General features: G+C 40.0%; 1 protein-coding gene across 1 annotated transcript in view; it reads right to left on the reverse strand.

The window, feature by feature from the left end:
- Positions 1-980: 980 nt before the first annotated feature.
- Positions 981-27,728, reverse strand: part of RXFP2 (relaxin family peptide receptor 2) — a 56,589-nt gene continuing 29,841 nt past the window's right edge. Inside the window, exons 6-18 of the mRNA XM_045796755.2 lie at positions 26,756-26,827; positions 26,081-26,152; positions 24,467-24,538; positions 23,351-23,422; positions 20,022-20,093; positions 18,508-18,579; positions 15,112-15,183; positions 14,933-15,004; positions 12,631-12,702; positions 9,794-10,023; positions 8,756-9,166; positions 5,522-5,740; positions 981-1,240 (exon numbers count right to left, since the gene is read on the reverse strand). Of these exons, the coding sequence (XP_045652711.2) occupies positions 981-1,240; positions 5,522-5,740; positions 8,756-9,166; positions 9,794-10,023; positions 12,631-12,702; positions 14,933-15,004; positions 15,112-15,183; positions 18,508-18,579; positions 20,022-20,093; positions 23,351-23,422; positions 24,467-24,538; positions 26,081-26,152; positions 26,756-26,827 (1,768 nt within the window). The remainder of the gene's footprint in view (positions 1,241-5,521; positions 5,741-8,755; positions 9,167-9,793; positions 10,024-12,630; positions 12,703-14,932; positions 15,005-15,111; positions 15,184-18,507; positions 18,580-20,021; positions 20,094-23,350; positions 23,423-24,466; positions 24,539-26,080; positions 26,153-26,755; positions 26,828-27,728) is intronic.

Consider the following 27,728-nt stretch of genomic DNA (forward strand, 5'->3'; position numbering starts at 1 on the left):
GACTTTCTTGATAACATGTCCAGGCCTTTACAAGTACTTTCCATTTTCAAAAATCAAATTGAAACTTACTGGCCTTTTTGTTAAAAACAGTGGGAATTTCTCTGAATATGTAAATGGTTCCAACCAAACCACTATTCTTAAATCCCCTTTACTACCACTCATCCGTGTGTTCTGTGAAGGCAGAACTTTCTAGCAATAGGGATACTGCTTTAAAGAAGATATACCTGAAAGATATTGAAATATAGCTTTGGCAGTTGGGATGCCCAATTTTTCTTTGTGGCCTGGGCAATCTGGACAAAAATATCTTGTTTGAGATCTCAGCTCTACTGACATTAAATAATAGCCAAGAAGGTAAATGGTACTAGGCTTAGTCAGTGTCTCTCTCTGCTTCTATGTTGGGTGTGATAGCCTTGTGTAAAGATCTGCTTTCAACGTTCCCACTCCTCTGGTCTCCGGAGGGGCAGGCTTGAGGCAAATGAACATCTCAGAAATCCTTTGTCATCAGTACAGCAGGATGCTGATGATTTCATCTGACGTTGAAAAAGTAAGGGAAGAGATGCTAGGCTTATGTTATCATGGTCACACTGGAATTTAATGTCGTGAATGTTTTTATTTTGTGGACAGTGCAACTCAATGTACAAAGCAGACCATGCAGTGCCAACATGTGGGTGTTCACCAGTAGGTTGGTAGTGTTGACTAGCTACAGTTCCACTGCACATGAGCCTACTATCTATGGATTCACTAGTGCATTGCGGGAATGTAAGGGTGAGAAGAACCCGTAGGTACAGTTCTTGGCACGGCTGATGAATAGTACAGCTGCTATTGGAATGTGGCGTGTGCCAGAAGTCATTCTGCTGTGCTCTCTGTGCAGAAAGGTCTGCTGTTGGTGGAGATGAAAAGCATTGCAGACGTCATCTTCCAAACGCTGTACTTTTCTTATAGGTAGTCCCCTGAACAAGTCCAGGGATCTGAAACCATTACTAGGACATTGGTTTCACTGTCCCATCCCCAAGGGTTATTTTGTTCAAAACCCCAAGTTTAAGTGAAGAGGAGTCATCTGTCCACACAATGGATGTAGAGAGACTCTTTTTTTTAGTTTTGAAAATCGATTTCCTCCGATGTTTGTGCAGCAGCTGTTTCAACTTGTCCTTGAAAAAGCTGGTTGTGAGCGTGTAGAGGATTGGGTTCAAGGCACTGTTTACTGGAAGGAAAAAAATGACTATCCAGGAGGTGATTGTGCCTGGAGAAGGAAATGAAGTGTGGAAAATTTCATGAAGTGGAAATTGTAAACATCACAAATAACACATAACATTTTGTAGTCAATGCTATTTGGGGAGGCTACCTAGTTCACCTAAGTTTTCTTTCACCTTATTGAAAATCTCTCTGTTGGAGGAGCATAGGAGCTATAAATCCAAGGTCCTACCATTCTGAATTTCAGTAACTACTTGGTAGTTTGTCGTGAGGTCGAATGAGAGGAAATGTGTAAAAAACACTTCATAGATGTAAGTTGATATGTAATGTCTTTTCCTTGTCTTTATCGCTTTTCTTGATAGAAAAGTAAGAAAATGAGGAAATACTTCTTAATCAATAGATCAGTGTTCAGGAAACGTCTGGTCCAGGGTCAGATCTGACCTTGGTCTTAACTCCACTCCTGAAGGCCTTATTTCCCCCCCCTCGCATTCCAACCATCCTATCCAGAGTGGAGGCTGAAGATGTGAAGAACAAATGAGAATACATCTTCCAACTTAGTCAATCCTTTTGTGTGAAGCCTTACAGATACTAATTAGAATATTAAGGGAAAGATGCCACAAAAAGTCCTTTGTGAGGAGAAATTTGTGATGGTAGTGTCCTTTCCAAATTCATCGTGCACTTGGTTAGGGTGAAGTGTGTTTTCCCCTTTATGCACAGCCTGCCGTTAGGGTCAGACACTTAGCTACGTGACCATGGGCAAATCACCTAAGCTCCCTGGACCTCAACTACCCTATCTGTGAAAGGGGCCGATGATAACTTACTTGATCGAAGTCGGGGGGCTGGGTCAGAGTCGGCGGCTCTGCTGACGTCCCTCTTCAGCACTAATACCTGTGATTCTCTGACCCCACCACACTATGCTACTTCTTCCCACATCTCCAAAAATATCAAAGAACTCCCAGCTCAGGGGAAGAGCTGGATTGTAAGGCCAGGGATACATTCCCTGTCACTGTCCTTTGTCACTTTCTCTTTCCTCCCCACCCTCACAGTTTTCTTATCCTTTAGACACCGTTACTTGTTCTTCTTTGCCCTGCTTTGTTCCTTCCATCTTTTCTGTTCTTCTCTTTCTTTTCTATTTTTCCTGACTGCTCAACTTTCTTCCTCTCTCCTCCTCTCCTAGTCTCTCTCCCTTCTCCTTTTCTCTATGTTTGCCTTTCTCTTTTCCTATCCCATCTTCTCTTTCTTGTCCTTATTTATTTTTTTGAACTGAAAAGAATATGGAAGAAAAATATCTATATTTAGCATATCTTAGATTTATTAAAATTTCATATTACTGTATTACTTGTATTTAATTTTTTAAAATTAGACAATATGGACAGTGCATGATTGAAAAAAAACAACAAAGCAAAACAGAACAAAGTAAGTTGCTTTTTGTCTGTTATGTCCCCAAAGGAAATTGTGACCTGGAATGAGACTTCCCATTCAGTCTCAAGTTGACTCCCTAAAATAAGGTCAGCAGGTGAGTTCTGAGAAAGGAGGGCTAATGCTGGCTTATCTTTCAGGCTGACCACACGTACTATCAGTGACATGCCTTGGTGGAGCGCACCCCAGAGTTCTTGGAGGGTGGGCACAGAATGGATTTAGGTCAGTGAGTGTGGCATTTCCTACAACACATAGGAAGTCAGGCAAACAAGAAGGGGCTTAGTCAAAAATGACCAAGGCTACTCTCTTAGGTCCATTGAAGTGTTCAAGACAAACTTCAAAGTATTGAGCTACAAATGTAGAGAAAGACTGATGTATGGCCCAATAAGGTTTTCACAAGATATTTTTTTTCCTATTCCAGTTCCCCATTATGATCTGAAATGTCATAGTCTTTCCAAGGATGATTACTCCTGTGGCTCTCAGATACCCTGGATCACCAGACATCTCCTGATTCTAAATCAGGCAGTGTTATGGGCTGAATTGTGCCCTCCCAAATTCATACATGGAAGTCCTAACCCCCAGGACCTCAGAATGTGACTATTTGGAGACAGCCCTTTAAAGATGTCATTAAGTTAATATAAGGCCATTAGGGTGGGCCTTAGTCCAATTTGACGGGTCCGCTTATAAGAAGAGGGAAACTTTCTTATATGAGAGATACTATGGGAACACGCACAGAGGAAAGGTCATGTGAGGACACAGTGAGAAGGTGGCCACCCGAAAACCAAGAAGAGAGGCCACAGCAGAAATCTGCTGACATTTTATCCTGGACTTCCAGCCCTCCAGAACTGTGAAAAATAAATTTCTGTTGTTTAAGCCACCCAGTTTGAGTTACTCTGTTATGGCAGCCCGAGCATTGTAATACAGAGAGAAAAAGCCTCATGGAGTTGACAGACTCACAGAATATGAAAACTGGAAGAAATTTGAAAGACCGTATGAAAATCATCTCAGTGAGATGAGGTGACCTCCCTATATTTCCTCAACTGCTCAGTGACGGGGTCAGGACAGAAACCCAGGACTCCTGCCTCGCTTGGTCCTTCTTCTATCACACAAGAGAAGCGAGTGCCTGAGGTGGGGAAGGACATTAAAGGTGTGGAAAGAGAAGTTGGGAAGGTTGATGAAATCATCTCTTACCCTCCCTGTTCCACTACTCTTGGACCAGTTCACCATCTTTAGTTGAAGAAGCATTTATTAAATAACATTATATGAAAAGCACTGTGGAGAGATGAATAAGACATGGTCCCTAACATCCTGAACCTTATAATCTGAAGGGAGTAATGAACACATGAAAAAATAACACTGGTGGGAGGCAGTTCAGATGAGGTTAATAAGAAGTATGAACAAAATGTAACAGACATTTAAGCAATTGAGTTGGATGGGAGTGGGTTGGAAAGAAGTCTGGAATGGCACCTTGGGAGAGGAAATATTTGGGTTGAATTTTGAAGGATGAGAAGGGGAATTTAGTAAGCTAGAGTCTTACAGGTGGAAGATAAAATCCAGGTGGAGGAAACAGCTTCAGCAAAGGCAAGACATCAAAAAGGTACAGAACAAAAAAATCCCAATAATTCTAATGGGCCTGTATCACAGAAAAATGAGGGCAGGGTGGGAGGTAAACATCTCTAATGCTGATCCCAGCATTTGGACTTTATTCTATGAGCAAATGAGGCCAAAGGCCATTTTAGTCCTGTTGAATTTGGAATGTAAGGATGTAAACATTGAGATGCCCAGGAAGCTGTAGCAGACTGGAAAACTCATGTTATCTTAATTAACTCTGTTCCTCACAGCCACCTGGCTCTCCCCCACCCCCAAGCGACGGCACGCACATTCTTATGGCCTCTGCTCTCCCCGCCCAGCCCAGGAGAAGTTCCCAAGTAGTCAGCCCCGATCTCTCTCTTGTTCTGCACTCTCACACCTCACATGGCTCCAGGGTTACCTCTGCCTTGAGTTCAGGATAAACGGACAGGTTAAGGGGAAGCTCTGGCTGTTACGTGTCATTTTGCCGTGAGGCCTTTGACAAGGCCTCCCATGACTCTGTGCACAGGCCCGAGGGACATAAACTGTTATAGCTGTTTGTTACTTGTACCTTCATCACACCTTTATAAGTACTTCTGAAGTGCCAACTCCATGCGTGACCCTGGAGTGCCAAGATGAATAAGACACAATTCCTGCCCCGGATGGACTCCCCAAGTAGAAAGTCTATTTCACTGAGAGTCGGGCCAAAGCCCCAGAGGGCCCCTCCATGTCTGTGATTTCTAGGTTCTAGAAAGGGATTCAAATGAAATCCTAACTCACGAAGGTTTTTTTTCTCTGGTTGAACAAGGGGTGTGGGTGGGAAACCTGGCGTTTTGGATGAAGCACTTGAACAGGACATCTGACACTCTATGGAGTGGACCCTAGTGTGACGACCACAGGCCAGGGACCATGAAATAGACCAGGGGTGTGTGTCTCAGAGCCTTGAGGGGAACGTTTCCAAAATCCCCATGCGTAGCCTTTTGCCGCTATAGGTTAAATCTAGAAGCCCAGGGTGGAACCTGGGCATGTATATTTTGATTTTGTATGTGTCCTCTCGGTTAAGAACCACTGTCTAGCTCAGGTAGAAATGAGACACTAAGTCTTAGTTTTTTTGTTTTTTTTTTTTCCTAGCTCCTGTTTTCTTATCATTCTTGTCTGGGTTGCACCACTACCCGTTTCTATCTTAGAATACAGATTATAAAATACTGAGGAAAATAATAGCTGTTTGTGCCAAAGTTGTAGGTATCGACAGAGAATTTACTATATGTCAGGCACTGTATTCTGCTCTCGTCAGGGGGTGTAAGATGGCACAATGTACTTGGAAATAATGGAAGGGACTGACCTGGTATTTCCACCCGGAAGAGGGAGAGAATTTTAATTACAAATACAGGAATCCAGCAGATGGCATCAGAGAACACTATAAAAAAGAAACGATTTGCAACAGCCACCTCTCTTCCAATGTGATTCTTCACTTCCGAAGTCTGCAAGGCAGTTTTTTTAATGGAACAGAACATAATAGTATAGGAAAACACAATGATGAGAAAAGCCAGCAAGTTCACACCTGTTGGGAAAAGCACAGCTCTTAACATCTCAGGTGTATAAATCAACAGTAAAAATATTGTGTTACACAGATGTTCATTATGGTGCGTCTTCTTATACTGTACTTCTGAGAAGCATTCTTTTGCATAAGCCCGGTCGTAATCAGCTAAAAACCTTGAATCTAAGGCTGTAAGCTAACGGAATTGGGTTTGTCAGATCGAAAAGATATTTGAAATACACAAACCCTTTATGAAGAGTTACAGAGCTCTGAAATTCAGATCTATGTGTATCATGAGATGAATTTTAGCTTCTTTAAAGCCAGAAAAAGCTATTATCATTTTTTTTTGCTCTCTGCAAATTCACATCTTAAGGGATTACTGTAATCATACGTACATCTCAAAAAATAAACATGACCCCATTTTTTTATCTTATAAATATGAACAAGATAACCTTGGAATATCAAGAAAATAATAGACTCAGAAACATTATTTCTCATGGATTTTTTGGTCCTAAGTAAAAATAATACATAGAACAAAAATCCATTTTTGGGTTTTTTTCAGATAGCTTACAGTAATTTAAACTAAGATTCAGAACCCTTTAAACTTGTTTTAGAAAAAAAAGAAATAAGTAAAAATTAAAAAATCAACTATATGGATTATTTTTTAGGATCACATATGTTTAGATGATTCTCATTTAACATCACTATCTTATAATGTTGACTTTTTAGTCACTTTGTCATATTCTTTCTATAATAAAATTCCTAAGAGTAATGATCTTATTCCTCACGGCGAACATAAAATATGCATACAATTTCAAAGTTGTTTAAAAAAATGTTCTTCTGAATCTCGACTATATGTAAGATGGGTGAAGTCTAGGGGAAAATTCTATAAATTCCCAGTGTTCTGTTGTTTTTATCCAAAGTATTTCACATTCCACAGAATCTCATAATAAAGCCATACCATAGAATTTTATAAAATCGGTTTATGTGAGGCCTCTTATCAGAAACTTCAGTTAAGAATAAAAGAGAATAGACAGTTAAAGACGATCCTGTGGTGCAAATTATGAAAACAGACATGAACAGACCAGAAGGGTGTGTTCTGAAAACGCCATAGGGATGCAAGAGTTTAGCAATAGGGGATGCTGGGCGAGGGGCATATGGAAACTGTACTATCCTTACAACCTCTCTCTAAATCTAATTCCATTCTAAAATAAAGAATTCATTTAAAAACTGGGTATTCTTATCCTCTTTAAAGAGAAGAAAGGGCTCTAGGACTCCTCTCATAGGTAAGCCAAGTGTATATAGATGATGACGAGGTGTGTGTGTGTGTGTGTGTGTGTGTGTGTGTGTGTGTGTGTGTGACTGTCTCTTTGTCTGTCTGGAATACGTCACAGGTGCTAAACCCATTTTAGCCTATCCCACCCCCTTTAACTGTAAGATCCAGCCACACCTAACTCCTTGGCCCTTCATCTGGACCTGTTCCTTGGTTATGGGCCCCTACATCCACTACGTCTTTTCCTGGAAGAGACTTCACTTGGCTAACGCCTCCTTATCCTTTGGGCCTAAGGATTTGGATTCATTTCTACTGGAAAGCCTTCCCTGGTGCTTGGATTTGGGGCTCCTAGAACATTCAGTACTCCTTCTTTGTGGTATTTGTGCGTCTGTGATGTAAGAATGTGTTTACTTGTCCTTATCCCCCTTTCTGGTGGCAGATCTGTGAGGGCAGATCTGTTGTATCTCCAGGGTCCAAATAGTGCCTGGCCTATCGCAGGTGTTTAATAGATCCTTGATGAATCACTGAATGTAATGTAGTGTGTGTGTGTGTGTGTGTGTGTGTGTGTGTGTGTGCGTGCATCTATGAAGTGCATCTATGCTAGGAACAGTTTACAATATCTGTGAAAAAATAGTTATGGAGCAGGTAGTATGTGAAGAGTATTATTAAAATGGTGCTAAGAAAGTTATTTCTCAGAAGACGAGAAGGAAGAGATCAAGAGCTGGGACTGGTGGTTAGAGCCATTTTAGGATGCGTTTAAGGGACTAATTTACCATTTACCTTGGTAGTAGCAGGAATTCATTGAAGGTCTTGGAGTCTTTTTGATACTCAGGTAGTAAACAGGCTAATAGGAGAGAGGAAGCCTCCGAGGCCAAAGGACTGGTAAAGGTTAATGTAGTGAACCCTTATTTATAAGCCCTGTGGGGTTGAGGTAGTGAGGTTTTAAATGAAGGTGGTCGTAGGTACAGACTGGAAGAAATAGAAGGCTGAAGCATATTTTGATGAAAAAACTATTCAATGAAAAAGAAAGGATGATAGAGGTTATTGACCACTTAGATGAGGAAAAGAGGGACAAGGGGAATTAAAATGATAATACTGCCTTAGTTAAAAAACGCCATGGAAATCGCCTTAATTTTAACCAGAAGGGATACCTATTGGGCAATAACAAATGCTTTTTTCTAACCTTGAAGAGCTAAACTTCTCATTCATTTTTTTAAACAGAGAAAGTAGGATCTTTTCTAAAAAATTAGGGGGCATTCAGAAAACTGAAAAGCAAACAGCTTTATTAAGTACTCTTACGTTGTTGACTTTAGAGCTGCATTTACCAAAGGCAATAAACCTTCCTGTTATTTCCATTCCGGTAATCTCCTGCTAGCGAGTTTCCAGAATTTTATTATTATTATTTAATTAACTCATATCTAGATTGTAAAAATAAATGATCTCAGATAACTTGGTGGGGTTGCAGGTCAAAACATTAAACTAGAATTCCTCCAGCTCAGAGTCACAATGTGAAAATCAAAGGGTCTTACAGATAATAAAAAATCATCCGGAGGTCCTGACAGTATGCTTTTGTTTCCCATACTAAATCTCTATAATAAAAAGTTTAATAAAAACTATAAATACTCAGTAAGAACTTGTCATTCAAAAAAGGACACAGTCTGGAGTATAATCGTTTACTTTCTGAAATGGACAAAGACATCTTTGCTGAAATTTCTGGTATTTCTATCAGAATTACGTTGGTCCAGAAAAAGAAAAATATAATTTACCTAGGAAAATTCCAAGAGAATACCCTTTGCTTCCAATATCTTCTGTTTGGTCATAATAAAGTGGGAAACATACGCCATTTTTTCCATAAAAGTTTCCAAAATAATCTTCATTCCAAAATGGAATCACAGCTATTAAAAATCCCACAATCCAGATGCAAATGAGGATGACCGAGGTCTGCCATTTTCCAGGACGAATGTTACTGAAGGGAAAGACAATGACCAGGAACTTCTCCAAAGTCAAGTACGTCAGCAGCAGGACGGAGACTTCGGTAGACAGCATGGCCAGGAACCCCATGAAGCGACACTGTAAACTCTCCATCCACAGCAATGCATACTTCTGATATTGTCCACGGTATTTTATATCAAAAAAGCCAATGAAGAACAAATAAACACCCATCAGGCAGTCTGCACCTGTTAAAGAATCAATATGGTGTCTGTTGGTAGTTCCCAGCATCTCTGCTTTGGTTTTCTAATTATGTCTTCCTCCTCCATCCTGTATTAAATGAACTAATATAAACACCGACAAGAGTCTCTAAAGCACAAAGGACTTCACAAAAGCTGTCCTAATTCTAAAGTAGCACACTGGGTCTTTGTTTTATAATTTAAAAATAAGGGTGGTGTGTGTTTCTTGGGGGGAATCTGTGTGGGAAAGCTAGTTTTTGAACAGCAAACAAATATTACTTGCATAGTTAATAAAGAGAATTATTTTCTGGGCTTGAGGAACATGGGTGCTGTTGTAATTGAAGGTTAAACAGAGCTTAGTTTATACCCCACAACCTGTCCTCCATAATCTGTCCATTGATTCATTGGCTCCCTGTTACCCCATTTCCAAGATATAACCCCACGCGGTGGGTGCTGGGTCACTGCAAACTCATGCAATCTAAAACAGAGAGCCAAAGAGAACAGTACATCATACTTAGAAAAAAGCAGCCCAGCTCATAGAATTTATATTCAGTGCTATTGTTGAAGGGCCAATATGTATCTAGCACACAGGTCCCAGAAGGCATCCTAAGTCCGTTTGATAGGAAACATACTTACAACAAAGGATTTTGATGGACGTAGCGTGAGTCGTATTTTCAGCTTTAATGAAAGATCTCATGCCAATGACAAAAAGATTTCCAAAGCAGGTTATGAAAGCTATAACCCAGACAAATATTCTGAGGATATTGTTAGCCAAGAGGTCCTCAAATGAAGAAATGCCGTCAGTCAAGGGCATACATATGCGGACATGGGGAGCATAGGAGCAGTATCGAAAGTTTGTGAAATAACTAAATTCAAAGGGAAAAAAAGAGTCACTTTACAGCAATGACAGAGAAACGACAGTTGCCACCCCATACCAGAGCTGCTGCTCTGCCAGGTACGCAACTTCACTAGGTCTGTTTATTTTTTGTTTAGTAGTGATTATGCAATGATAGAATTCTTCATTAAATATTATGTAACTCTAGGCAGGGTGCCTCTTGGGAAGACGAAGGACCTGAAGGACCTAGAAATTTCGTGCCTTGACTGAGGTGAGTCGGGGGGGGGACAGGAGAATGTGAAATCCCTAGGACTCCATTTTTCCTCATCACATTGGATTATTCTCTAGGGTATCATAAAAAGTAAATTGTCCCTTTTACACTGATCTACAGCAAACATTCAGGGGCTTGTGTTTGGGTGGCTCACTGAAAACATCTCTGTCTTGTACCTCGTTTTAAGTATACTCACTTAACCAGCCTCCTTTTCCCTGACACTGGCAGAAAGGGAGGGTCTCGGAGACTAGGGAAACTCTGTCTCACAGGAGCTAGGAGAAGAAGCAGATTTCTTACCACGGCCTAAAAGGGCTTAAACAGTTTCTAGAGGCAAGTATAGGTGTGTTTGTGATCAGTGTATTTTTGACCTAGGTGTGTGGAAGCTTGACGTGTTTGAATTGGTAGGTCATTTGGCTTATCGCCATTCCCCAAACCTGTGTATTTAGGCTTCCCCACTCCCATAAAACGTATTCCATTTTTGTTTTCTTGTACCACCTCTTTTAGGTCATTTCTGTTTGTCTAATCCTTTTTTGCCATCTCCCCATTCAGGTTTAAGACTAGCAAGTTAAACCGAGCTTTACTTTGCTGTGGCCTCAAGGCCCCTGTGATTGATTGACTGCCCACATCCCCCTCCCCCTCCCTTCATTGCTCACTCCACTCCGCCATATTGGCCTTCTTCCAATTCGCAGAGGAGCCAGGCTCAGCCCTGTTCTCACTGCCGTGCTTTTGCTCTTACCTCTGCCTGGAAGATTCCTCCCCTAGATATTGCCAGACCTGGTCCCTCCCTCCATTCAGGTCTGCTCAGACATCACTTCTCTCTTCTACGCGAGCCATCTATAGCCTCTTTCTGTCCCTTCATCTTGCTATACTTTTCTTCACAGTGTTTATTCACAATTTATTTGTCCATTTTCTGTTTCCAAAGCTAAATGGAAGCTCCACGGGCCGGACACTTCTGTCTCCTGTTTGTCCTGTGTTCTCAGATCTAGAACCTGACACACGGGAAGTACACAACAAACACTTCCTAGATGAGCAAGTGAATGATGGGTAATTTAGTGCTGGGCTTGTCAGGTAGAGAAATACGGGGCAATCTCTGCCTTCAAGTAGCTGACAGTCTAGCTTCCTGAAATCATCTATCTAATTAAAGAAACTTGATGTGTAATTCCCTTTTTATCTTCTCCTTGACTGGAGTCCTTGGCACACACTTAACTTGACCTCTTATGTCCACTGTCTTCAGATTCCCTTATGTCCACTGTCTTCAGATAGACCCAGCTAGGGTCTCTTGGTCATTCAACCTCACCTCCTCTGTGAACATGGCACAGGTTGGCAGGTGGAAGGGCAGGGGGTTATGAGGCGGAGGTGTTTAAATGAATGGTGGACAAGGAAGGTGAATAACTAGGTCACTTAGTAGGGAAGAACTAACTTAGCACATTTTCCGCTCATTGTTAGGTCTTTCTTAGCCTCAATGCAAGGTTCGTATTTTAAGTGCCAGCTTCCCCATCAAGTTCTAAAAAGGTTGAATTTCTCTATTCAAAAAGGACCTCACATTCTATCCACAACAAGGAAATGATAGCCTCATTTAATAAGTATCTACTGGTGCCACAGAAAGAGAAATTATGAAAACCATGTGGATATGCATCAAGTACTTGTCTTTTAGTAATCACACCTACTGCAGAGACATAAACAAAATGTTCTCCCAAAAGAGCACCTTCACACCAACCATTTCATCCACTTGCTGCACCCAACTTGTAATCTTACACCGAATCCTCCCTATTGTTGTGGATAACAAGGGTTAATTTTTGAAATCATGAACACATAGATTACACAGTTGATAAAGAAATGAATCATGTCATAAACACATATATTAACACAACTTACACAGTGCACTTTAGCCAAATATATTAAAGTGACATCAAAAACTACTATAAAGATTAATTACCTCCATTTTGTAGTGCACTTAGTAACAGTAACAACACCTGGAATTTATATAGCATCTTGCTTCCTAAGGGCTCAAATCTTAGAGCAGCCGACTGCTCATTCATGTGAGGTGAATTAATGTTTCCAGGTCTCCTGAGTACCATTTAGCCAGGGACTTCATCTTGTGTAATGTGTGGCATTCTGGTACCCTGATCTCTTATTGGGCCTCAATTGGATAAACAGCGTGTTTCCAGGGAGAAGTGTCATTCATGTCGGCACATCATAATATTGAACTCTATTTGACAGGGACCAAAGGTGACAAAATTAAAAAGTTCTCAATAAAAAGACTTTTCTTGCATAAAAACACATTGCAGTGACACATTAGACAGTTTATACTAGGACATCGGCAATATTTCGCCATGCTTACTTCTCCATTCTTTCATACATACATACATGTGAGAAAGATTCATCATGGGTTGAAACATCCGTGTGTTTATATTTGGAATCTCTATCCTTTCCAGGTCTCTGGAAAATATGCACAATAGGTTTCATGTTTTCAGGGCTTTACTTTTTAATAATTGCATTTTTTGTCATATCCTAGATACCACGCTTCAAAGTCTTGTTACCAGTTCAAATTAGGATGAAAATTTTACAGTAAACTATCTTAGAAGATTGCCATTTCTATTTATGACTTCTGTGAGTTGGAGCTGATTTTGTCACTTCATATGCAGAATTACATTCTAATAGAACATTCTCACGCATTTCTTTGATTTAAAAATGGTAGTGGTGATTTGTGTGATCGTGAAATTGGCTGCCTAGTTTGATTTTATAGACCACACCATGTGAGTTTTGGAGGGTTTCAGACAGGAACTGATATTTCCAACCTGAGAACATCACTGAAGTAGGTTTTGTGAGAACCTGGATTCAAATACAGTCATTTCTCCCAGGTCTATGCATCTTTGGGGTAGAAAACTCTGGAAGCAGTAAGCAAGGCTCCAATTCAGGACAAGTGTTCCTAAGACAGTAGTGGGAAGCATAATGCCTTTCCTTCCTCCAGACCCCATGAGATGTCCTCAGAGGGCTCCAGTGGGAACCCCTATATTCCTCGTTTATCCAGAAGCGTCTTCAAATACAGATTCTTTTAAGACTCTTTAGGATGGCATGAATTAAGGGAGTCTGCCATGTTCTCAAAACAGATGGAGAGAGGAAAATCTAAAAGGACAGGAACCTTTTACTTTTAAGGTTTATTTTGAAAGATGTTTGATTCTCACTCAGTTTCTTTTTGACTGATCTGAATAAGGATTTCTTTGACATGGTTCTGAGTTTTTCTGTATCCATTGAGTCCTTCACAGAACTGCCTTGATCTTTGGCAGTCAGAAATGAAACCTAGTGGAGCAATTATACTCCAGAATGGTCCCGGGGCCTCTGCTGCAGGAAACTCTTGAGTCCTTTTTAAAGGATTTGTTTCCCTCTTCTTTCTTTTGGTCTCTGGCTTTCTTCTGGACTTATCACAGTTTTAGCTCTACATGGATTGTGTGATTATTTGATTAATAGCTGATAGTTTCCAAAAGGGCAGAGCTCACTGTATCTTGGGTGCCTAAGACAGTGCAATGGATAAATGGGTAGCCAGCAAATGTTTGTAAAATAAATGTGTAAATGAATCTTAAAAAAAAAAGAAATGAGACAATAAAGAAAAGAAATAAAGAAAAGTATTAGGTAAATACTTTCTAGTTTCTAATTTGACTTTTAGAAAGGCATGATGCAGTAGTATGATATTTTGGCTTTTAGAATTCAGCGTGTAGTAAATGAAAAATCATTTTGTTCGTATCCTAAGGTCTATTCTTATATGAAAATACAATAATCTAACATATATGGCATATATATAAATCATATATATAATATATATCTTTGGTTTTTTATATTCTCACTTCTTAAGAACAGGAGCCAACTCTTTTTCATCAGTTGGTGCTCACTAATACCTGTTGAAAAGGTGAAAGAGAACCTACATCTGGAATCAATTTCCAAAGACAACTATTTAGCAAGAGGAAAAAGTGATATTAAGGATTAGTCTTTGGAATTAAATGAACAAAATCTTTAGGCTGAGATCATGTAATGTGTATGCCCTCTGTGTAAAAACAAACAATAAACTTGAACCAACAATGGCTATTCCTGGGAAAGGAATGAGGAAGTTCAGAGAAAAACTGTCAGGGTTCTTGACACTATTTAAACCTAATATATTTGACATTTTAAAATAGTAAACAACATTAAGTGCCTGAATGTCCTATTGGTGTGATAATTTTATTCTTTACTGGTAGAAATATAAGAAGCATGCACCATAGACCAATATCAAGTAGACTGTTGCGGCAAAGGAGAAAGGAAAAAGGAAGCAGGTCTTACATAAGCTGGGATTTGTTGTTGTTGTTGTTGTTATTGTTTTTTTTTTTTTTTTTTTACCAACTGTTTAGTAACCAAACTACTGAAAATTCAATTCTTTGGGAAGACTGCAGGATGAGACTTTTCCATGTGAATCCGGTATACGTAGCTTCAAACACAGAAATGTTCTTCACAACATATTGGATGGTTTTGTTGTCATTCAGAACATAGTTGCTGGTAACAATGATATTCACAACTGTCTGATGATATGTGCTCAAATAAAAAGCCCTCTCTCTATAAAATACCCATTTAAAAACAAATGTGGTTCAAGTAAACTATATCCACTAAAATGATAATCAACATACTGTTATATTTCACTTACAGAGACTGAAGTTGTTTAAGACTTTCAAACTGGTTCTTGTGGAGATACAAAAGAGGATTGGACGACAGATTCCTTTTGTACCATTAGAAAGAGGGAGGAAAGAAGCATCAGGATGTTATTATTTTGGAAGCTCAAGATGTTGCCATTTAAATCTGCTGATGGTGGGAAGAAGAACTTACAGTTTTTGTAGAAGCTTCAGGTCTTTAAAAATGTGGGGTGGTAGCTCCATTATCATATTGCTAGACAGGTCCCTGTTGATGACAGTGAAAACCCAACACAATTACATCAGAAATAAATGACATGGTTAGTATTCCTCACAATTATCATCATCCCATTTGACGTAACAGAAAATATGATCCAATTTAACCAACCTGATAACTTGTTACAAAACAAGGCTGTGTGAGTCAGCCAAATGGATATGTTTTCCATCACTTTCAGACGTGTGACATTTTGCTCATTCAGTTCCTGTCTGGAATTTCCTCTGAGTGTCTCTCCAACACATTCCCAACCTGGCTTCAATGTCTACTTCGATTAATTTCCTCTGTTTCAGGTACTCTCTGTACACTTCGATCATTCATTATTTCTGTGATTCTTATTTGGTTCAAGTATGTGATATCTTGTTTATCCAACTGTATTACAAGCTTTCTGAAGCCAAGACCTATGTCTTCTACTTACTCTGCATTTCTGCTAAGACAGTAGTGGCCACATATTATCTGCCCAGATAATCTTGAATTGATAAGTTCACACATTTTAAATCTATTTTGATATGGTACTATTTTTTATAAAGAATTTGAAAATTCAGAATGAAATATAATAGGACTGCCCAATCCACGAAGAATCACAGGAAGTGCTTCTACAGAATGTAGAAAGGGATTTGCTCGGATCAGAAAGAATCAGGACTCTTCAAGAGTCCAAAATATCCTTCTGAAGGGAAGATGTTCAAAAGCGAAACAGACATGCAATTACTTAAGACTCAAACAAAAGATCTCATCTATTTTTGATGCTTTGGAGCTGCTGATGGGTATATGGGAGTTACAAATAACTAAGACTTAGGTCTTTCTCTAAAGAAGTTTACAATTAGAATAAACAACGAGATTATAAAACAGGGAAGGAATGAAGCAAGTGCTATTATAGAAGCACTGATAAAAAAAACAGAGGAAGGAGTTGGAAATCAGGAACTATTTGAACAAAGCTTTATGATTTTCATAGGTAGTATAAAAGAAGAACAGCTTTTCAGGTGAGAGTTAAGCAGGATCAGTGAAACACAAACTTGAAATTCAATGACATCTTCTGGTGTTGGCAAATGGTCCAGCGTGAGTGGAGGATGGGAGTATAGGGAGATGTAGAGGAAGTAAGCCTGGAAATGAGCATGGAGACAAAATGGAAAGGCTGTGACTACATTCCAAGGCAGAACTTCCCAGAGCATAGTCCAGGCATTAGAACCGAAGAGGATGCTTATAAAAAGAGCACATTCCTGGTGCCTACTCCAGAACTATCACTTTAGAATCTCTGGGAGGGAGCCTGGTAATATGCATTTTAATCCGGTAACCCTTGTGATTCTTCTGAGCATTAACATTGAAAGTTGGCAACAAGGAGTGAGAATATGAAGCAGGACAGGGCATACTATGCTCCGGTTGGTTCATGGGATGATAGTTCTGTCAGAAGCATGAAAATTTGGAGAGTCAAATGATGGAGGCCAGGCAGGCGGCTTTGACTCTGGACCACGTGAAAGCTGATGAGGGCTTAAGATGGTCACGGGCAGGTCTCACCATCTGGTAGGACATGAAGTGTAAAGAGGGTTGGAGGGAAAGGAAGAGGCTTCCAGCCTGGCTGCCAAGAAGAATGCCAATACCACTGTGATGGTAAGTTCAGGAAAAGAAGCTGGGAAGAGGGTAAAGGTCATCTATAAATTAATTGTAACAGATTACTTTTGAGGTGCTATCATGATATCCAAGTGTAGATGTCCTTCCAGCTGGGAATTCTGATCTGGGGCTGCATGTGAGAAGAGGAGCTGCAGGTACGCATGAGTCAGAGAGAGCATGACGACAGAGCAAGATGACGGTGTTTTGTGCGGCTAGAAAACATCCTGCTCAGTGCTATGTTGAAAAACAAAGTACAGCCTTTTGGAAGAAAGGACTTTAGTGGCCTCACCTAAATGTGCTTATTCCTCTCCAGCAGGGTTTGCTGTCATGAAGGCATGGTAAAATTATCTAACATTTTTGTAAATTCAGGAAGTAAAAGTGCCTTGTTCAAGTTAATTCTCTAAACTTCTGAATTTCTTTTCGCTTACTGATGAGCAGTGGATTGGAATAGATTACTGGTGATGTTTTAAAAAGACAAGCGAATATCTCCTAATCAGGCTCTTTTTTGGGGGGTGGGAATGTGTGTGGCTCTGCCAAAGTGTAGGATAAAAAAAGGATTAGAATATTTTTCAAAATGTGGACTCTGTACCACTTTTCCTTAAGTTTGTACCTAAGATATGCTCCTGCGTGTCCTGGGCTGCTCGCATGTTCTACCCTATAACCCCAATCCCTATCAACCCTCTAAAGTCTCATCGGGAATGCCCTCGTGAAGAATGAGTGAGCGATTCTGAGGGAGCTGCCTTTCACTTTTTGCCATAAAATGACAATATTTTTAGTTCTAATGCAGTGTCTTGCACACAGCAGGCACTTAGTAAATATAGGTGGGTTTCATTGTGAAACTTATAAATTCATTTGAATTATTTTGATTATTCATGAATTAGTTTTCAAGTTACTCTTACTGAGTTATTTTCCCAATACTTCCTGGATTTTGAAGCGAGGTATAAAGAATGGGGGAGAGGTTATCTAAGACATTAATTTCCATTTTTTGTCTTCAGATCAGGAGGAGGAGTTCTGTACCCAAGTCACCCCCTTTGTAATGTAACAGACTTAGTTTCAACTTCCAGTGATACACAATTATGGGCGTAGCAATGAATTAATAGCAAGACAGATGCTTTTAAAAGTTTTAGTTCCACAAAACGTATATCTGAACAGAAAAAGTTACATGAGCTCTCTGAATATTTTTCAATAAATCCAATCATTCTAGACATTTGTGTTTGCTTCATCTGCTCTGGAACTCGTAATTTCTCAAGGGATAATAAGCATCTTTGTTCCTTTGTTCAGTCATGATTAATAGGATCTCAGTCAGTCATTCATTTAGCAACAATTAATTGAGAATTAACTGTACTCCAGCCATTAGAGATAATGATCCTTGAGTTTAAGGAGCTCTGGAAAACTCATTTGCTCCAAAACACACACACACACACAGACACACACAGACACACACACACACACACACGCACGCACACACACACATGAAATCACCCAAAGAAAATAAGGAGAGAAATTAGAGTAGGCTAAATCTGCATTAAGCCCACTGCTGGATTTTAATTTGCTTTTGACTTTAGGATAATGTTGGTTTTCTTAATTGATTTCGAACATCCAGGAGTCTGCCAGGATTAGATTGCCACTAGTGAAAAAGCAGCCTCCCTAGTCACTTAAATTTATAATCTTGGAAGAAGCAATCCTATTTTCCTAGTAGACAATGCTACTTACAGTTCTCCTAAATTTTTTAATGAAGAAAATGTCTTCTCTGGAACAAAATCAATTTGATTTCTAGGCAGAAACCTGTAAGACATGGCGAGAGTCAGCACTGTTGGTTTGTGTCTGCTGTAAGAACCAGTTCTCATTGGGAGATGCCACTGATCCGGGGGTAATTCCATAAGGCCTCCTTTGAAATCTCAAAGGAAGGCGTGTTCTGGTGTGGAACATAAGACACGAATTTCTCACCAAGGATATCCACGTGTTCTCCCTAGGAAATGCTGCCATAGGTAATTTGAGGTGCTGAGTGTGGTCTATGAAGCTGCATTTCGTTTGGATTCTGATCATTTCAGAAAGTGTTCATTTCCCAATATACACACATGGATGTCAAATTGGGATGCTGCTGATTAATTAGAGTAGGCTTTGAGAGGATCCTTGTGTGAGGCACATTCCTTAGGAAAAGGCCAGAAAGAGCAAAGCTTAAACCAACCCCATAGCGGTTTCTGGGGCCACACATGGATTTTAAATTGGGTGGTGGTGGGGAGGACGGTGGTTTTACATTTCCTTTGTCTAGAAATGGAATTCTCCAAGATATTCGGTAGAAAGAGGAGGTCTGCGGCTAACTGCCTTACAGAGGTGTTAAAAGATGCGATCATGAGTGTGACGGGGATTCAAAAGCTACGTGGGGCTATAAAATAGAAGGTGTCAGTGGGACTTGTTTAGTTTACCAGGGTTCTCTCTCATTATCTATGAGAAAAGGAATAAACTCTTTGCATCTCCTGAGTGGGATCGCCCCTCTTTTCTCATTAAATACGCGAGTCTGCAATCTGATTGACGAATACATAGCCTGGCAATAACCTAAAAACAGTGGTTAGACTACTACAAAGGAATATACTTCAATTTTTCTTTTCCAACCACATGTGCAACCATCAAACATTACTAACTGCTTACTACATGTGGACAATTACGGCTAAAACCAAAGCAAAATTCTTGTGTTTTTACCAGTGCAAATGCGCCATAGCCGATCCATGTGTGTACCTCCCCCCCCCCACACCCTTAAAAAAACACAATCAGCAATCGGAATCACCAATCAGAATCTTTGGCAAATCAGAACGCATTAAATATTCTTCCCTTAAGAATAAAATTATTATTTTTGTTTCTTTAAAGAGAAAGAAGAGGCATCAAGGGATGACTGTTCACTGGAAGTAATAGCTAATTGCTGTCCAGCTAACCGTTTTCACACACATCATCTCACTTCCTTGGTGATCACAGGGTTAGACGCCAGCTCAGCTGAGAGGACGCATGGAAATAATGATTGCCCTCGGCAAGAAGGAGAGCAGCTGGACACCTAAATGCTGGGCAGCTAAATTGAAGGCTGGGCCCCACCATCAAAATCGATAAATCTGTGTGTGCAGTTTCAGACCAAGGCTGTAAACAAAACACTACTTTAAAATTCCTTGTCAGTGTTTTCTTTGACTTCCAAATCTATTGGGTCTCCCCTCCTTTACTGATTTCCATTGTATACTTACAGCACTGTGAGTGAAGTGCATGACAGGAAGGTGGAATCCGTAAGATATTTTATCCCGTTGCCTTCCAAATCCCTAAAAGGCATGGAGCAGAAATATTTTGAATGTTTTTGCACAAATCATATGTCTACGGGCACTTTTTGTTGATATAATGGTTCTGAACTTTATTTTTTCCCCTCATTCCAATTTTTATGCTTTCTCCCTATTATAGGGGTAATAATATAATTAATAATATGCTTCTTTTCCCCTTCCGATTAATGTTCGAACTTAATAAAATTGAGGGAAAGGGCAGCCCAACATTTTGTGAGTGTCTCTCTGTGCTAGATACCATGCTATTAATTACAATTATATTGCCACCATAATAGCGGTAACTACCATTTATTAGACTTTTATGGTGTCAGGTACTGTTCTGAGTGCATAACAGCCCTCCTGCAAAGTTGATATTATTTCTTCCCCTCCCCCTCCATTTAACGTATGAGGAATGTGAGGCTCTTGGGAATTCACTTAATTTCTGGTCACACAGCTGGTAAATGGTAGAATTGACCTTCTAACCCAGATCTGTCTGTATCTAAAGTCTAGACGCTAAACCATGTCATTACAGATCCTTATATTCTCACATTCCCCCAACATCACGTAGATACTTTCATCTCTATTTTGCCAAAGGAGAAACTCAGGCAAATTTATCTTCCAGATACTGAACACCAGAGTCAGGATATGCATCCAGCTCCATGATGGAAAGCGACTGCTCTTTCTTTTATTTTGTTTTTTGTTTTATGTTTGTTTGTTTTTGGTGCTGAAACCCAGAAATGAAATGACCACTCTTCCTACCTTGCCTCTGAGATGTTGCTGCTGAGTTAGCCCTGCTCCAGTGTGTCTGGGACAGCCCTCGGTGTCACCTGGGACCTTCTTAGAAATGCAGACTCTAGGGCTCTACCCCAGTCCTACTCTAGGACTGAGGTCTTTTTTTTTTTTTTTTAATTCCAGTATAGTTAACATACAGTGTTATGTTATTTCAGGTGTGTGATATTGTGATTCAACACTTCCATACAACACCGGGTGCTCATCACAAGTGCCCTCCTCAATTGTCATCCTCTATTTCCCCCATCCCCCAGACCCAGCTCCCCTCTGGTAACCATCAGTTTGTTCTCAATAGTTCATCTGTCTCTCTCTCTCTCTCTTTCCTTTGCTCATTTATTTTGTTTCTTAAATTCTACCTATGAGTGAGATCATATGATATTTTTCCTTCTCTGACTGATTTATTTCACTTAGCATGATACTCTAGTTCCATCCACATCACTGCAAATGGACTGAGGTCTTAACTGGTCCTCATGATGTTTGTGATGTGTGCTGACACTGGAGAAGCACTGGCAGAATTATGACATCCTGCTGGGAATCCCTTATGACAGTCGCTTCGCACATGATCAGGGAACCCCCCTCGGGAGCACTCTGACATTACCACTTCTAGCAGCACCAAGGAAAGAGACAGAGGCGACTTTCCCGCCAAGTCTCCTAACTTCTTTTTATAGTCTGCATCCTATAATCTTCCCCATATATAACAATAGCTATTTTGCTGCTTCGGAACATTTCTCACGTTAACGCCAAGATCACCAATCCTTTTGTCATTCCCTTTTAAGTTTTATTTTATAGCCATCCAGGTGGTCTTGTAGGAACTTGGTATTTTTTTTCAGCCTTAATATACTGTGATTAAAATAATGAACACTGTGCTCTCTTAAAAGTCCAAATATTGTTAAATGGAATGGGAATAAATATTTTTACATCTCACAAGTATAACAGTGAGGAGTCGAGAGCATAGCCCTACTGATGGCAAGTGAGGGTGGAGGAGCCTGGCCAGGGCACAGTTTTTTCTGCCTTTTTAGGGTTTTTTGGGCCTGACCTCTCAGTTCTCTGTCCTCTTGGTTTGAAGGCCTGTTTCCATGTGCAATCAGACAATCTTACTAATGATGTATTTTCACTGGTGTCTACATTTTTCCCTAGTGTTTGAGGGAGCCTCGAGTGACCATGAGTATCCCAGAACCCAGGGTTTTGATGCTGGTTCCCGATCTCCTCTTGGTTGCTGATGTCCATTTTAGGGGACAGGCTTGGGCCCTGATCTTTTTCTGCTACCTTCACCCTTTCCTGTTTGCTTCTCCGTGTGCAGATGTGCTCATGTGTTTTCTCTAAGTTGTTTTTTGTCACTTATTCTTAACAAGTTTTATTCTCATGTCTTTCAGACCATTATTTCCCTTTCAGCAGTGGCACATTTACATGAGACCTCTATTGCCTTAAAAGTTTTTTGATAACAGTATATAAATAATAAATAGATAGATAGATGTCAGTAAATAAACACAAGGGCACCTAATAGTTGTAACAAGTAATTGTAAAGCTACCTCAGAAAGGATCAAAAGCTGAAGTACTACGGTTTTATCATCTTATGAGTATCGAATCCCCTGATTTGAGAATGAGAAGAGTTCCGGGGGGGGGGTACAATCAGCATTTCACAGGGCAAGAGATCACTGCGTGTGGCAATACTGCCTGTCTCAGGAGACCACGAAGATGAAGGTGGCAGGAAATGGGGAGTGGTGGTAGGGAAGCCATGAAGTAGATGGATTAAATGTTTTCAGCCAGTATTGGTTCAAAGCTAAGGAGTGGAAATGGTTTAGCACATTCATCTTACAAAGTTGTGTTGAGCAGGAAATATGTGCTGGTCACCGTACAGATGCTGGGATGTAAATCCCAGGGTGGGTTTCTGCCCTCATAGATTTTACAGAACAGTAGGGGACAGACAAGTAAACCAATGGTCCTGTGATAGTGATAGCAAGAGAGGTATGCAGTATAGGGACCAGGTGGCATGGTGCATGTCTGCCCAAAGTGTAAAAGAGGCAGAGGGGCAGGCGACGAAACTGGCTGGTATGTCAGGGATGGCTTCCTGGAGGGGATGTTTAAGCTGACTTTTGAAGGAAATGTTGGAGTTAACCAAAAGAATAAAGGAGAAAGACTTTTCAAATTGAAGGAATAATGCGTGCCCAGGGAATTGATTATAGCAGTTTGGTGCATCGGGAAGGAAGGGACGTGAGGAGGAGGAGCGGGGTAGTAGACTAGACGGAGGAAAGGATAGAAAATGGGGAAGCTTGGGTGCTCAAGGGGCAAGTCTGAATTTGACCTGCACACCCACAGGAATTCTCAAAAGATTTTTAAACCAGGAAATAACATAATCAGATTTGGGTTTTGGAAAGAAGATCACCAGTGCGCTTTTTATGTAATCATGAATTAACTTCCGGTCTAGTTTCCTTAATCTGAGTGAAGACCAACGTAGCTCCTAAATGCATACTCACATCCAGTTGAGCTGAGGCATTCGGGCACACATCTGTCTGGGAAGGGCTTCTAAGTAGTTATTAACCATAGACCTTTACACAAAGAAGATGTTAATTAGAAACAAAATGATATGCCACTTTAAGAACAGCATTTTTACCCTTTCCACAATTTGGAAACTTGCATGCTAAAATCAACGCATCCGGATAAAGAATACAGACATAACTACCTCTTCAAAATGGTCTCTAGATACTTGTACAGCATGGAAAAGGAAGCAGGTGTCAAAGAAACTATGAACACAAAAGTATGATATATAACCTGGGAATAAACATTGTACAGTTTAATTTTATGAGATGAAACAAAAGTATATATTGAGTAATAATTTTGAAGTTCATGGTAATTTTCCTTGTAAACTTCAAATTTTGCAATCATTTCTGGCATCCTACATCCAGAATTTTTTCTTAAGGGAAACATTAGTCATTCGCAGTATTAAAGGGCCACATCACAAACTATATTAAATCTAAGAAATGATAGCAGGGGGGCACTGGGGGAAAGAAAACAACCCATCAGCATGTTAAGCTGCACTATTAATTTATGATATTGTGGTCGCTTTTGACAAATGGAAAAATAATGATGCTGTATGATCAACTATAAAGGAACATAATAATCCCCTGCTGATAAATCATTCCAGTGTATTAATAAACAGTGAGAATGTAATTATGAGAACAGCTCTGTCGGTGGGACAAAGATTTTGGAATTTTTAGTGACTCTCGCTGGGCAAAGGCACATTTCCCTCTGTTAAAAATGTAGCCGGAGCCGAACTCCCGGGAGATTCTGATAGATTTATGTGTAGTTAGGAGATAAAAATGAATACTATCTTTGGTTAACCACTGCAAGTCAAACATGCCTTAGGATTAAAGGAAATTAAAGGAGTTCAAAAATCAATCAACCAGGAGTCTTAAAATATACCATGAGCCATGGCCAGGAAATCACAGTAACTGTGGCTGGACATACAGGAAAAGTTTTGATTAATAAAAATGTTAGCAGGCTTGAGGTTTTTTAAAGCTCTTTTTGTAAGCTGGTGTTAGATGTCATTGCAATCTATAGACAGATGTACTGAAGGGTAGATGAACACTTACAGGAAAAACAAGGACTTTAACCCAGTAAACAACCGCTGTGAAATTCTGGTTATCGGATTGTCATCTAGAATTCTGAAAAAACATATCACAGACATTTCCAACATTAGAGACATTTGTGAAATTAAACCAGGAAACAAGAAAAGGCCCATGACAATCCTGTCTCCCCCAACACCTGCTCTCCTCCTTCCTGCCTGTCTGCATTTGGCCCCTGTCCTTTTCCCTGAGAGCCCTTCCTTCACCGTGGCTCTTTCCTCCAAATTCCCACCACCCCAGTCCCAGCCCTATGAGCTCCATCCTGATTGTTTTCTCTGCCTGCAACCACCTCCCACTGGACCTCAAGACCCGAGTCACATCCTTCACCTCTGGATACTTGGGTCCAGCACAAGCTGAATTATTAATTGGCTGAATACAGGCTTGGTGAATGCTTTGACCTACTGATGGACTGAAAGAAGAGTGAGTGAGAAAAAAAAAATTCTTAGGAAATCACAAATGGTTCTTTGGTCTCATAGTGCTTAAAGGATGCATTTAATAAAGTCTGTACAAACAAAGTCATTAGGAGCTTTGAGGGTGAAAGAGTGAAAATATTCATATATTCAAATCACCGTTTCCAATGATATACGGTATTTTCCTAGAAAGAAATAGACTAAAGGGAAAAATGTCTTCTTTTCTCTTTACCTTTGAAACCAGGTAACATTTCCTCTTACTTTCAGGGGTCCCTGAGGGTAAGATTTGGAGAAGGGAGTGACATTGAACACCTACTATATGCCAGGAGCTCTACATGTGGCAGTTTACATATGCCCTGTGATTTAATCCTCACAACATTGCTCTTAGAAAGGAACTGTAATTATAGTTTACAGAGGAGAAAAAAAGCAGCCTGGGAAGATGAAGAAAGTTGCCTGGAACATTAAGCATAGGACCACGGCATACACAGGATCTGGATGAAGTTGAAGTTCTGGCTTTTTCCACTAGGCCAGGCCAACCTACAGGACGTGGGCAAACTGACACATAGAACCTTCTAACTGCCCAATGTTCATTTTTCTGAAGAAAACACAAACATCTGATGTGAGATTCCTCAGTACAGAGCTGGTGTCTCAGCCTGGAAAATGATGAAACACCACAAGCTATCGTATTTTCAGACCTTTCTGTGAATGTTCTGGAAATCAAACAAGCCCTTAACTTGCTTTCTTTCTAGGTCAGTGGACGTTTGGGAATGTCTGGAGACATTTTTGGTTGTCACAACTCTGGGAGCCAGGACTACTGGCATCCAGTGGGGTAGAGACCCCAGGTGCTGCTAAACATCCCCCAATGCACAAGAACACCCCCCTCATCAAAGAATTATCTGGATCAAATGCCGACAGAGTTGAGGTTGAGAAGTGTTGGAATAGATAAACACTGGATGGACTCAGAAAACGACCTGAAAAAGCATGGCACAGATTTCTTTGTCCACAACTACCATTTGGCATGCCATTATCTGAATTGCTTAGCTGCAGATTATGTGACAGTCAGAAAAATGAGTATAATAATCAAGGTACATAAATAGATGGAAACTATAAGCATTGATGTATGTCATCAAGACTGATCTTTTGTGGGGGAAGGAAAAGCTAGAATACTTACAGCCAAGTTAGCTGATGTAAGTCTTTGAATACTCCGGGTCTGAGAGTTGTAATGCAGTTGTGGCTGAGATACCTATAAATAGCACGAGCGAGTCAATTAGGCAAACTCAAAACTCCATTTTAGTCACATATAATTAGAATATGAGCTGCTGCTGCTGATCATGGATATGGACATCTGTTTCTGAAAGCACCCAACTGGATAAGAAGGTGGGGAGAAATCAGGGAACAGCCAGGGGATACAGATAACAAGTCTAGTGTGTGTGACACCAGGGCCAGGACCAGGACCCAAAGTGGCCAAAAGTAATGTGTTGGAATATTACATTTTGTTAAGAGTACAAAAGTAGGTTATTTTTGCTTCTGTTCTTCTTGGTCACATCCTCAGTAGACTAGAATTTTAAGAAAATATATAGGTAAGTTAGCAAGGGTTAGAAAAAATAAAATGTTAAAATATTGTGGAAATGACCCAAACTTGAGAAGACAAAATTAAAGTGAGCCATTGTAACTGGTAAGATTGGAATCTTTTAATAATTCTTTTAGCATAATAACTAATCTAAGTACTTCGTGATAACCAATTTCTACCATTTCGCTATGGCCAAGTCAAGCCTTCAAAAATGACCATTCTACTGTTCTAGTCTTTACTTAAAATTGTACTCATAATTATAAAGAAGTTACTTACAATATTTGCAGGTTATGTAATCCAAAAAATGCTTTCCTGGATATGTGTGTAATACAATTATGCTGAAGAAATCTGGTAAGAATAAGAGAAGAGTCATGTGATCATGGTTTTGGCATTTTATCAAGTCGTTGAATGTGGTCTCTACTTTCTTCATCTAAAGACAGTTTGTGAAACTGGCTTATAAAGTCCCAAGTCCTATTCTTATGTTGGGCAGTAGAGGTGTTGCCCATGAGAGATGGCTGTGAACCTAGCCAATGCTTCTGTCCCGCTAGCACCCACACAGCGAGATTCGGGTATCTCTGGTTTGCACTGCTGAGCTCGTGTGTGATGAGTTTGAGGAGCGAAGTGGTCTTGTTTTAGACTTTTCTTATTCTGACTTGCAAGAGATATGCCCCATGTGAGACCAGCCAGTCTCACTGTCGAGCTTTATTTTTTCAGCACAGAGTTCCAACTTTAATTCCCTATTTCTCTTCATTTTATTCCCGTGGAAAAAGGAGAGGGTAAGTCTTATTCTATTTTGAGATGCAAAGTGAGAAGCACAAAGGGAGTTAGTAAGGTGCCCAAGGTCACAAATGGCATGAGTAGTTGAACTGGGGCTAGTACATCAACTTCAGCCCACGGGGTCATGGTTTACTTAACCCCTGAAGCAATTTAGCAATATAGTATTATTCAATAATAGCACTGTTGGGAGTATCTAAGTGAACAATTTCCATTTCCTGTGCTCATTATACAATGGGAGGTTAGCCTTGAATTCATATTTTCTAAACGTATTTAGGAGCAGGAAATGTCCACTAATAATAGTAACTAATGACTACATAGTCTTTTGAATGGCTTCCCTATCTCTTATTTTCATTTGATTTGGTTCCTAAAATCTTATACAACAACTTCGTAATTGTTATTGTCACCGCAAAACTATTCATAGGACACGTGCTCCTTTAGCATTTGACTGGACTCTGAATTTTGTTATACTGTA

The sequence above is a fragment of the Ursus americanus genome, chromosome 10 (genome assembly GCF_024610735.1).
Source record: "Ursus americanus isolate L20-20 chromosome 10, mUrsAme1.1.p, whole genome shotgun sequence".
NCBI lineage: Eukaryota > Metazoa > Chordata > Mammalia > Carnivora > Ursidae > Ursus > Ursus americanus.